The sequence below is a fragment of the Musca autumnalis genome, unplaced genomic scaffold (assembly GCF_047663935.1).
Source record: "Musca autumnalis isolate F117 unplaced genomic scaffold, ASM4766393v1 scaffold_3, whole genome shotgun sequence".
NCBI lineage: Eukaryota > Metazoa > Arthropoda > Insecta > Diptera > Muscidae > Musca > Musca autumnalis.
In genome coordinates this window covers 210031394-210044392 of record NW_027411866.1, presented here as the reverse complement: position 1 = coordinate 210044392, position 12999 = coordinate 210031394, and the positions used below count along the sequence as shown (strand labels likewise).

General features: G+C 34.1%; 1 protein-coding gene and 1 long non-coding RNA gene across 7 annotated transcripts in view; one reads left to right on the top strand and one right to left on the bottom strand.

The window, feature by feature from the left end:
- The window catches only part of Nadsyn (NAD synthetase), a 443475-nt gene extending 438645 nt beyond the window's left edge, over positions 1-4830 (top strand). For all 6 annotated transcript variants that reach the window (XM_073976472.1, XM_073976473.1, XM_073976476.1 and 3 more), the window contains 2 exons: positions 502-1623; positions 3077-4830. In XM_073976472.1, coding sequence (XP_073832573.1) covers positions 502-1623; positions 3077-3803 — 1849 coding nt within the window. In that variant the 3' untranslated portion in view covers positions 3804-4830. The remainder of the gene's footprint in view (positions 1-501; positions 1624-3076) is intronic.
- A 3663-nt stretch (positions 4831-8493) lies between these two features.
- On the bottom strand, positions 8494-8897 carry LOC141397400 (uncharacterized). The gene is made up of 3 exons (XR_012411394.1): positions 8795-8897; positions 8657-8735; positions 8494-8579 (listed from the first exon to the last, which is right to left on the bottom strand). It is a non-coding gene; the product is annotated as an uncharacterized lncRNA (long non-coding RNA).
- Between the last annotated feature and the right edge of the window lie 4102 nt (positions 8898-12999).

Genomic DNA, 12999 nt, shown 5'->3' with positions numbered 1-12999 from the left:
CCATTGGCGTGGATCGAAACTAGTCTTCCCTGCCTTACCCCTCGGCGAACAATGCCACACTTTTTACATTAATAAATTAGTTGTTTTAAAATAATAAAACAACAACAATGGGGTTAAGCCAGGCTATTTTGAAAAAAAAAACAAAATTGTATCAGCTATACCAATAAAACCGACGCTACCAATGTTCTATTTAATATTTAAAATTAAAATTTTATATTTAATATTAAAATTTAGTTAATAGTTAAAATTTTAAATTTAGTATTTAATATTAGATTAGATATTAAATTATTAGATATTAAATTTTAAATATCTAATAGTATCTACATGCTGGGCAGATGTTTGTAAGATTCAATATTTTTTATATAATATTCTATACAACTTTTTTTCTAATTAAGGCTTCCCACACGTCTGAACCCATTATTACATAACTGATTTTTAAATCCCCATATATTCCCTATACATATAACCCACTATATATTTTTGTATTCTCTTTTATTGCAGCAAACACATTGACATGTCCCTTTCGGGAGTTGAAGTTATCGTCAACAGTTCCGGTAGCTATATGGAATTGCGTAAAGCCCACATTACCACCGATTTAATACGTAATGCCAGTTTTAAGGCTGGCGGTGCCTATCTCTTTAGTAATTTACGTGGTTGCGATGGTCAACGTGTCTACTTCAATGGCTGCTCCGCCATTGCGCTGAATGGTGAAATTGTGGCCCGTAGCAAACAATTTTCACTGCAAGATGTTGAAGTGACTTTGGCCACCATTGATTTGGAGGAGATACGTGCCTATCGTGTTTCACAACGTTCTAGATGTACTTTGGCTGCATCAGCTCCTACATATCCACGCGTAAATTGTGATTTTGAAATGTCTACCCATTGTGATATCTTTAAAACTGCCAGTACACCGATACAATGGATCTATCATACGCCGGAAGAAGAAATTGCCATGGGTCCGGCTTGTTGGTTGTGGGACTATTTGAGACGCTCGGGACAGGGTGGTTTCTTTTTGCCGCTATCCGGTGGTGTAGACTCGAGTAGTTCTGCCACAATTGTCCACTCAATGTGTCGCATGATTGTCCAAGCCGTACAGCTGGGTGATGCCCAGGTCCTACATGATATACGTAAAATATTAGCTGATCACGATTATACACCCGATAATCCAGCGGCCTTGTGTAATCGTTTGTTGGTAACCTGTTTTATGGGTAGTGTAAATTCTAGTAAAGAAACTCGTCGCCGTGCCTCCCAATTAGCCAATCAATTGGGCAGCTATCACATTGAGATAAGCATAGATACGGCCGTTAATGCCTTGTTGGGTATTTTTAATGCAGTCACCGGATTGACACCACGTTTTCGCACCCAAGGTGGATGTGCACGACAAAATTTAGCCTTACAAAATATACAATCACGCATACGTATGGTATTGGCGTATATCTTTGCCCAACTTATGTTATGGGTACGTAATCGTCCTGGTGGTCTGCTGGTTTTGGGATCAGCTAACGTGGATGAATCGTTGAGAGGTTATTTAACGAAATACGATTGCTCATCAGCTGATGTTAATCCCATTGGTGGAATTTCGAAAACGGATTTGAGGAGATTTTTAATCTATGCCAAGGACAAGTAAGCAAAATAATTTATTAACTTTAATTTATTATACTTATACCCCCATTATTACAAGTCTTCTTTTGTTATATTTTGGATTTACCGAACAGATTTAGATCGTTCCGCTTAACTTAAAGTTAAAAGTGATGATTGAATTTCAAGGAGGAGCTTCTTGACATTAACTTTCAATGTAAAAATTATATTTTTAATGTCTCCAAATTGGTAAATTTTGCGTTTTCAAATCCATCAGATAGGAAAAGAACACATATAATAATGGCCCTTAGTAGTATGTTATTATTTATGGACCCGTGATTGTAATGAATGCAGCTTTTTCACTCGGAGAGACCAAAAGTTCATTGCGTTCATTCCGCGAATCAAAGAGGAAGTCTTCATTTATTACAATTAGTTTAAATTTGGAAGGCTTTCAGAGCCATTTGAGACTCCTTAAAACAATTCAATGACTGCAGGCTGGCTGCGAAGAGTCTATGTCTATTGTTATTATGTCTTGTTTGCTTGAGTCATCCTCGCATAGCATGTAGCGATCAAAATTGCTTTCACAAGTAATCTCCACTGATGACCTCTACATCCATTTCGAGCTCCTGTTTTGCCGTAGTTAGTATACAAGGGTGCCACCCTGGTGCAATGCAATGCACCCCCCTTACACGCTGAAGGGCGTGGGCTCGATTCATGGTGGCAAAATACCCACCAGTAATGGCGACATTTTATGAGTTTTTCAGCCATGCAAAACTTCTCTACAAGTGGTGTCTTAAGGCAAGCGATATTCCCCATGTCATTAAACTAATAAGTATCGGGGTGTACTCATTGATATGATAGAAGTCTCCCTAGTCCCATTTGGGATGTTTGTGGAACAAATATTATAGCATACAAAGTGCCGCTACATAAATTTCTATTCGACCAGATTGGATTCTACAACGCGGCGCACCTTCAGTGCACACAATAATGGACATGGGCATGGCAACGATGCATCTGATCTCCCCATTTCTGAACAGAGTTAGGCAGAGAATATGAATAATAAGGAGGAACGCCAAGACATCAATCGAAAGATCAGTTTTAGTAGCTCTGAAGATGGTGGTTATTCATAGTCTCTCCAGATTTAGCGTATAGTCAGTTAAGAAGACACTTTTGGCTAGTAGACCCTAAGGGGTAGTTTACACTATATGTAAATGTCATATGACATAAAATTTTCCATCATTATATAGTCGCTAATATGTGCAATATTGGGGATTTTCCTTACGCCATTTACTTTGTGCGCCCACACCAGCAAAAATGTAATAAAAGTACGTCTCCACATTTCCTGTGTGGGTAGATATGAAATGTTTTTATTTCGTGTCATATGACATTGATAGATAGTGTAAACTACCTCTAAGGCCTTATATGTAGAACATATTTTTCAACAACATTTAATGATATTTCTGATTAACATACATATATTCCCCATTTATCTTTTCAGATTCAATTTACCCGTACTTGAGTCAATTATTGATGCACCACCCACTGCCGAATTGGAGCCTCTGCAAGATGGCCAGCTAATGCAAACCGATGAACAAGATATGGGTATGACCTATGCTGAGTTGAGTGAATATGGCCGTTTACGTAAACAAGCCTGTTGTGGACCCTACAGTATGTTTTGTCGCCTTGTTGCCACCTGGAAGGGAGATTTAAGTCCCAAAGAGGTGGCGGATAAAGTTAAACATTTCTTTAGATGTTATGCCATAAATCGTCACAAAATGACTGTCCTAACACCCTCGGTGCATGCCGAAAGTTATAGTCCCGATGACAATCGTTTCGATCATCGTCCATTCCTGTATCGTGCCAATTGGAGTTGGCAATTTAAGGCTATCGATGATGAAGTTGATAAACTACAACCGATATATACACCATCCACATCATCGCATGTACGACCAAGTACTGACGATTTACTATCATCACTGGATACAACGCATCGTTCTTCAGCTGCTCATCATCAGCATCATGGCGGCGTCGATTCGAAACACTCATCGCCGTTGTCAACATCGTCAGTAGATGTGGCCGGAGCTGGTGTTACAACCACCGCCACACCATTGGGCACAGTACCAAGTGGTAGCCTTGGTACTTTGGGTAAAAAATCGAGTGGCTATGCCAAGGTACATGTCAATGTTCTTGGTAAAATCAAGGATCGTACTGGAATACCAGTTTAATAGAGGGGGTATTTTTCGTCGAACCTCGCAAAGCCAGAGAATTGGGTTAAAAATCCTATGAACTTTGTTAACATTTTATTGAAAGAAGAAAAAAAAACAAACGACAACAAAAACTATTTGACCAATTATCTATTAAAAAAAGAAAGAAAAAAAAAAACGGAATTAAAAAACAACAAATTAAAAAAATCGCTTTAACAAAATGAATCCTAATTTAGCTGATACGTCTAACGCAAAAATAGCTTACCTATGTCGACTATTTTTAAGAATCAATTTTCATTTTGAAAAATAGTTTTTCTTATTAAAAAACTTGATTTGTTACTTAATTTGTCTTTATATACACAAAAGAAAAATGTAGTCTATGGACCATTATTATATGTTTTCTTTTACTATTGAAACTTAACGCCAAGAAGGTTCTCCTTGAGATTTAGTGATCACTTTTAATTTTAAATTAACCGGAAAGCTATAAATCTATTCGGTAAATATCAACTATTACAAAAGAAAACTTATAATAATGGGTAGAGATCGGATTTTTGCATATTTTTGAAATTTCAACCAATTGTAGCTACGTTATTATATCGTTCTAATAAAAAAAAATTCGATGTCATATTAAAAATAATCAATAATAAGTACAAAGCTCCAGCTTCTATTGTTTAATAAAGAAATCATTTGCATTACAATTTTCAAAAATATGCAAAAATCCGAGTTCTTATGCCTTAATTATCTATTTAGAACATTGATCATAAAAACAACATTCTCTTTTAAAAAGTTTTGATATTCTAACATAACTTTTGAATCACACAAAAACGCAATCTAATGCTGCAAACAGAATCACAAATTTAAACTATTACAGAAATGTCTTTGCCCGTTACCATTGATTTTGTGTTACTACCCTAAACTTTGATAAAAAAAAATCTGTCCCTCCGATTATAAATTTCTTGAACATTTTTATATCATTTACTCTTTGTATTTTTAATTATTTTATTCTTCAATAAAATTAACAATTATTATTTTCAATAAATTCACAAAATGTGTGTTTTATTTTTACATGGTTTTGTAGGAATATCTTTCATAATAACAAATTATAAATTGCATTCAAAGAAAGTAATAAACGCAGTTAAATTTGAGCCTAAAAGTATGCTTTAATATTGCAACATTTTGTAATGCTCTCCTAAATGATGGAGTAACACTGGCAAAGTGATAAAACTAACGCCATTTACACTATGCAACACTGAAAATGCAAACAACTTCTAGTATTGATTTTTTGAAAGTACATATTTAGACTACAAAAACCCTAGTTGGGTTTTGCTCTGTCAGATCCAATTCTGATTTTATGGCCTCATCTAAACCGGGCTAAATCTACACTTTTTTGCATTTATCAGACCTTTATCTCAGAAACGAATAGGAATTTGGCCTTGCTGTATTTAGCAATGTTGTAGACCTAAACTAGTAGAACTTATCTTTTGAAGAAACCACATAAGAAAAACTACATCTAGGGCATCAAAATCAATAAAATATAGAAAATTTTACATAATTGCTGAAATTCTGGTCAGTATCGGCTAAACTATTGGGAGTTGAACCAAGTAACCTTTTGCAAAAATCTTCCAAATAAAGTTCTCAACAATTCTTTAGAACATTCTGAAACTCTAAAATGCTTACTTCATGTTGTTTCAGCGGTATTTTGCTTCATATCTTTTATAACACCTATTTCAAACACAGTTCACACCAACAGTTTATTCTCGCATTTCGGATTTCACTACATTATTGAGAGTTTTATTAAATCGTCGTTGAAAAATGTACTGAAAACAACGGGATAGAGGCATTTTACAACAATGACATGTTCTGAAGAGTTGTGTATTACATTCCAGAAAATATTTTTCCAAAAGAAAATATTCAGAAAAAATTAACGGTTTTGGAGATACGGTGCGAAATGTATAAAAATTGTGGTATTTTTGCATATATTTTGAAATTTGAGGCAATAAATGTAGTTTTTCGAGTTCATTATTTCTCCAAATATTTTATTCTTGTCCTTATCTACAAATTTTCTTCAGAGGTCAGAAGAAGATTCGCATTGGTTTCAGAGATATAGCCCCGAATTTCTTTAAAAACTCAATATTTAACCATGTTTAGATGGGGCCATAAAATCCGAGCTGGATCTGACACAACAAAACGCAACTAGGGTTTCTTGTCGTTTGGGTCTGTACTTTCAAAAAATCCTCAGTTCGAAATGTTTGCACAAGATCACATTAAAAATGTTGCACAGTGTTATTGAAAGACATGATTAGAATTGGCCAATATTTTTTTTAATCCTAAAAATTCGTAATTTTATTACAGTGGAATCCAGCTAAAGTGGCTGTTTATGCAAAAAGCGTGCAAATAAATTAAAGTTTTTATACCCAACACAACACTGTGGTAAGGGATATAATGTCTTTTTACAGTTGTATGTAACATACATAAGGAAACGAGATAAACCCATAGTTCCTTTGGGGATACACACAGAATCACTTTCTGAGTCGATGTATGTATGTCCGTCCGTCCGTTCGCAACGTACAGGTCGCATTTATTGTTTACAGTTGTATGTAACATACATAAAGAAACGAGATAAACCCATAGTTCCTTTGGGGATATACACAGAATCACTTTCTGAGTCGATGTATGCATGTTCGTCCGTCCGTTCGCAACGTACAGGTCGCATTTATTGTCGGATTCAGCTTAAAATTGGGGAATATAATTTTTAACCATAGAAAGGACGCAATTCCTTTATAATTTGGAAGAAAGCAAGTGACGAGCTGATTGAGTTAGGGCCTTAAGTCCTCATTACGTCGGCACCTCCTATGTTAGACAAGCATCATCATAGTGTCCTTGCTAAAATGAAATGAAAAAAAAAACGTTTAAATAATCATCAGCATTATGATACATATATTCTCACTTGAATGCGGTTTATTGATATTTTCAGTAAGTACTCTATCAAAAGGATCCAAAAGTTTGTTTATGAAGCCAATTTATAACGAGAAAGAACGGCGTTAAATTAGTTCGGGCCGAAGTTTGTAATGCCCTTCACCACGAGTTGCATTGTAGTAATTGGTCTGTTCCCGTACAGCAGGAATCTACCAATTTTTACTACCATAACAATCTTTCCTTAAAGATATCGAAAAACATAGTAAAAATTCTTAGATTCTTGGAGTTCTGGAACAGACCCAAAATGGAACAATTTCCTTTCGTTTATGGAAGTACTCAGCTCTTCCACCACGCTTACCGGAGAATATCGTTTTCTTTTAAACAAGATTTAATACCAATTAGCCATCGATGTTTTCTAACTATTCATAATTCGAAATGCCACGTTACTGTCATTCCATTTGGGCGATGCGTGTACAACCTTCAAAATATTTAAAACCTAGATTTGCCTTCATATTAGGAATATACCAAAAGTATCTACCTATATTCATAATTTTCTTCTTGGAGCTTTTTTACCCACCATTAAGAAATATCAAGTTACTGTCACTATAGTAGACTAATCCCTAAAAAAAAACTTCACATCGAGGCGTATCGTAGTACCTTCCAATCTGAGAACCCGCAATTACAGAACCTTCGAAATACCGAAAATTGGGAGGTACCGTCCTAAGAAGGTTATATCAGAACACGGATCTATATCGGACATAATGCCAGTTCCAGAACCGGCTAGAATCTACAAATGTTTACCACGATAAAATTTTTTGCTTTTGTGTTTGGTAATTTTAAGTTTTAGGAATTTAGGAAAAACCAGAGCCTACCGATTTTTTTATTTAAATCTACCTCTTATCTTCTACCATGCAATATACATATGTCAAATAAATCGAGATAATACCCTAAATCATCGTATAAGTGTGTAGTCTTAATGACTTTTAAGGCACATTTGATTTCGATTTATTACAAACCGCAACGAAAATATTTTCGTCACATACCTTCATATGCATATCCGGTGTATATATTTGTTGGAATTTTTTTTAATGGATTTTCTTTCGACATGTATTGAATATTCGCAATTGTAAATATACATACGTGGGCCACCGTGGTGCAATGGCTAGCACGTCCGCCTTGCACTCTGAAGGTCTTCGGTTCGAATCCCAGGTCAAGCAACATCAAATTTTAAACGGTGGCAAAATTCCCCCTCAATAATGCTGGCGACATTTCCATGAAAATCTTCTCTACAAGTGGTGTCGTAAGTCACGCCGTTCGGACTCGGCAATAAAAAGTAGGTCCCATATCATTGAGCCAATATGAATCGGCGTGCACTCATTGATATGAGAGAAGTGTCCCTTGTCCCTTCGGGGATGTTGTGGGAACATATGTACCCAGTAGAAAGTGTCTTCAAGACAACATTGATGACTCGTGCACGACATTTCCAATTCGTTCACGACTCTTTGCAGACAGCCCTTTGGGATCGTTGACGACTTTTTCACACAAGTGTCCCAGTATTCATGCACGACAACATGGGCGACAAGGTAAGCGAAGCTGTCGTCGACGACGACTTCGAAGACAAAAACCCTACATTTCGTTAACGACCCTTTTGCAGACTCTGTCTTGCAATTTGTCACCAACGACCCCAAAAGATAATTTTATCTACATACATATATATGTCTTTAAAATTTTATTAACATAAAAAATATAGAATGAATGAACATATAAAAATAAACTACATAATATAAAAACATTTCCTCGGCAGTGTGGTCTATAATTCAGAACGGCCAAATACTCTCTTGAACAACAACTCCTAGGACGGCAAGGCTTTTTAGGCGAATTCTGCAAAGAATAAAACATTATGCACAATCTTGACATTTATATATTAATGTATGTATCTATGCCATTTATACACTTACCCTTAATTGTTTCCAGGATCGGGTTCCAATATAAAAGACTCCAAATAAACAATTCCAATTCTATGTTGCTTGTTTCATCCTATGTTAAAGAAACAAACAAAATCGTTATTTTAAAGTTAATATGTATGTCAGCCATACTATTTTTCACTTAGCTCCCGCTATTTAGAAAACTGTCGCGAAATTTTATTTCAAACCGTAATGTTTGAACGATTTCAATCGTATTAAAATATGAAAATTTTTTTGATACATGTACAATTATTTCATAGCATATTTCGTTAGAATATTTTTGGTTTTTTTTCTGGTGACACATTGCAAGAAATTGTCATGCATTGTGTCGTGCACGACAATTTCGGAAATTTCATCAACGAATCGTCGACGAAAATGTCATCGAAGACTTGATTTTCTATTGGGTATGTATGGAAATACAAAATACATACGATGTTTAACATATAAACAGTAGTTTCAGTTTTCTACAATACTATTTTTCAAATACCCTCTTGTAGATCACACGTTTCACTACTATTTTAGAGCATAACATACAAACTTGTATTGAAAAAATCATAGTTAACGTAGAATTAAAATAAAATAAATAATAAATTTTAAAAACATATTTGTCTAATAATAGTTGTGTCTTTTTACTTTTTCAGTAATAATTATTCAGTAACTTCTTTTCAGAGAGTAAGAGAGATATTACTCTTTGATACGAAAATAGAGAAAAAAGTAAAAAGACAGCATTTAGTAAACTTTAGCAAGGTAACAGTTGATTACCAAAACAAAAACATTGGTGCCAATGCATAAAAGAAAAACTAACTCCAAAGCAATGAAAAAGTTCTTCAATTTTAAGCAAAATAAATAAAAAATTATTAATATATTAATAAAATAATCAATAAATATAGCTGCATCTTAATATTTATAGTATTTTTTCACAAAAATAAGGTAAACATTGAGCAGCTGACCATTAGCAGATGATTAAAAATCAGCTGATCGACCTTGCTAAATGTTGCTGGGAAAAATTCTTTTAGCAACCTTTAGCAAGTTCTCAGCAAACAACTGTCAAAATTGTTCTCTCATTTCGCTCTCTTTTACTGAACTTTTGTGTAAAAAGACAGCATTTAGTAACATTTCGTAATAATTATTACAAATTATCACGTAAAAAGACACACCTAATAAATGGAAAAAGCGCAACTAATAGCTCATTTAGACTAGCCATAAATCCTCGACAGGATTTAATAAATCCAGTACAAATCTCATTGCATTTAGATATACATTTTGGAGGATTTAAATGGCAGCATGGTACAATAATACAGGTAGCATTATCATGCCAGCTGATGGTAACATAATGTGTCAAGTGCATTGAATTGATGTCAAATTTTGACACCTTATGTTACCAACAATTGCTGATGCGGCTACCTGTGTATTTGTACCATGAATGGCAGTCAGCTGTTTTTTGTTCATAGCACAATTAACAAGGTAGATGCATCAGCCCATCTGATCGAATTTGAAACGTCAAAAGAATTTTTTGTAAATTAAATTCGTCTCAAAAGACATACGTCAAATTACAAATTTATTGTTTAATACTGAAAATGTTAGCACATTATGCTACTAATGCGAACTAAAGAGCAAATAAAGAATTATTTTATCGCAGTTTGTCCATCTAAAATAAATAAACGAATTATTTTATCGTTTAGACATCATAAATATTAGTCTTGGTTGATTAAAATCAACTTGTACATCAAAACAAATTTAATTTTACCGCCTTGTTTACAAATTTTTACATTTTAAATTATTTTTAGTGTAGCAATTCACCGACGCATCTACCTTGTTTCTTGTGCCAGCTTGCAAATTTTTGTATTTTTTAGCAACATGTTGCAAAAAACAGAGTTGTATACGAGGATTTATGCCAGATTTAAAACAAATCCACTCAATAGGAGGATTTATTTTTGTATGGGAAATCTGGTAGATTTTGGCTGGATTTAGCAAATAAAACCTGATAATGCGCTAAATTCGGCTAATGGTGTCATATCTAAATGGCATATAAGAAGGTAAGTAAACATATTGGATTTAACTTAATCCCGTGTACCAAATAAAATGGGGTTCGGTGAAAATGTTGTATACAAAATCAAACTTGATGTAGTGTCCTATACATGTTCATCGGGTGTCTGACAGATGCGGGCTTCAAAGAAATAGTTTGTATGGGTTCAAAGATACAAGAACAATATCATATACTCATATTGGCACGAGATTACAGATCCTAGTGAACTGAAATGGGGCTTATATCAAAGGGGGATCTGACATTTGGGCAGGGATATGAAGGCTTCGCACATATTTATGGATATCATATTGCTATCTTTTACTCCCATGCATCTAGGATCACTCATTGTAGTCTCTAGACCTCAAATTCATTGAATACTTACCAAAAAAAATCCAAAAGAATGTTAAATAAAGCCCCATTTTGTGCCAAAATTGTCCGAAAGCTGTAATTCGGGTCCAATGGGGTATTATCACCGGATTTCACCAAAATACTGGTGGATTTATTATTTAGACACTCGAATAAAATCAAAATTAGCTAAAAAGCCAAAATAGAGGAATGTCAAGCTAAAGAATTAAAAAAATGTCTTACTTTTGGCAAGAGTGTAAACTTTCTTTTGACTCTTGAAATTTTGGGTTATTTTATCAATCTTCATTTATTTCATAATTAAGCTTATACAAGGCCTAATATTTTATGGATTTTAATTCAACACTAAACACTTAAAAAAATTGTATTTGTGTTTTATATTTGTTATAACATTATACCTGTGTAATTATGCTATTAACAACTTTTTGTGAGGTGTAAACTTTCTTTTGGCTCTGACTGTACATTGGTATACTTATTGTCCAACATATTTGAAAGTATAAAAATAATGAGTACCCCCCATACCATTGCTATCGAAAACGATATCGTTTTCGAATGTTTCTCGAGAGTTTTGCGGATATTTTGTTCGAGAACGACACACGAGAATGAATTAAAAACGATTCACTCGTCGCTCAGTTTGTGGCAGGAAATCCTTCGATTTCGAATATCGTTAATAATATTATTAGCGAATGATTGACGATAGTTTTACGATAGTGGCGAAAAACATTTTTTGTGGAGTTTCTTGATGTTTCTGTTATGTACCTTTTCCGTTTTTATTTCTTTATGTTTGCGACGCGATATTTAACTGTTGATAAACATTGTTGTCTTGTGTTTGGCAACCTACCCATATGTTGTCTTTATCAACACTTATTGTCTATATTATACGTAGCATTTATATCGAAATTATTTGAAAAAAGCAAATGGGAATTTTTTACAAACAACGTAAATTTTTTTTTTGAAACAAAAAAATTTTCAAAGTAAAAAATGTTTCTCGAAACAATTTTTCTTGTGAAGAAAAAACATTCGCCAAATGTTCGAAAACGATATCGTTTTTAAACTTTTGACGAACAAAAGAACAACGTGCTTGTGTACACCCGAAAAACAATTGCCAATTCTTCGAATGTGATATCGTTTTCGAAAGTTGTGTCGAACATTCGAATAATATCCGCAATTGGTATGAGGGGTAATTTTCTGCATAGTTGTTGTTAAGTTTTAAGGTGTTGTTTAAGCGTTTAATCGTAATTCTAGGCTGACTGTAAGTGTTACTGAGTTCAGAACAATACGTTTTTTGTATGTATTGAACGTTTGTAGCATGGTACAATAATTCTTAGGTAGGCCACAGCTAACAGCTGATTACAACTTTTTTTTTTTTTTTTGTTATGGCTTAATCTGTCAAAACCGTGTTGACATGCAGAGTTGATATTTATTATTGATCAAAAAATTCAACTCTGTTTTGTTTTCATTTCAACATTTCGTTCTTCTTCTTCTTTGTTTACTCATCGGTTATCATTCATCAAAACAATTTTGACGTTTTAAGCCATAGCGACAGGATTGTATTTTTTTGGCGATTCTCATACCTGGCCTACCTATGAATTATTGTACCATGGTTTGTAGCATATTACGTCCAATACTTTGGCTTATAAACAACATACACACCACGTCAGTAGAATAGAACACCTACATTTTTTGTTAATGTTCGCTTATTTATCCCAAAATGAATGAATCTACGTTTTTAGTTTTGTGGGGATTTAAAGTCCATGATGTTCCGTATCAAACACAGAAAAAATTATGTTTCTAGCTTTTCGCGAAATGATTTTCTGCTCAATTTTCAGATAGTACTATGAAAAATAGACATTTATTTTTGGTCATCAGGATAGAACAGTCACTTTATTTTCGTGAATTTTTGAGATATTAACGCCGAAATTTCTTTCAGTCGATAAAACAAGGCAAC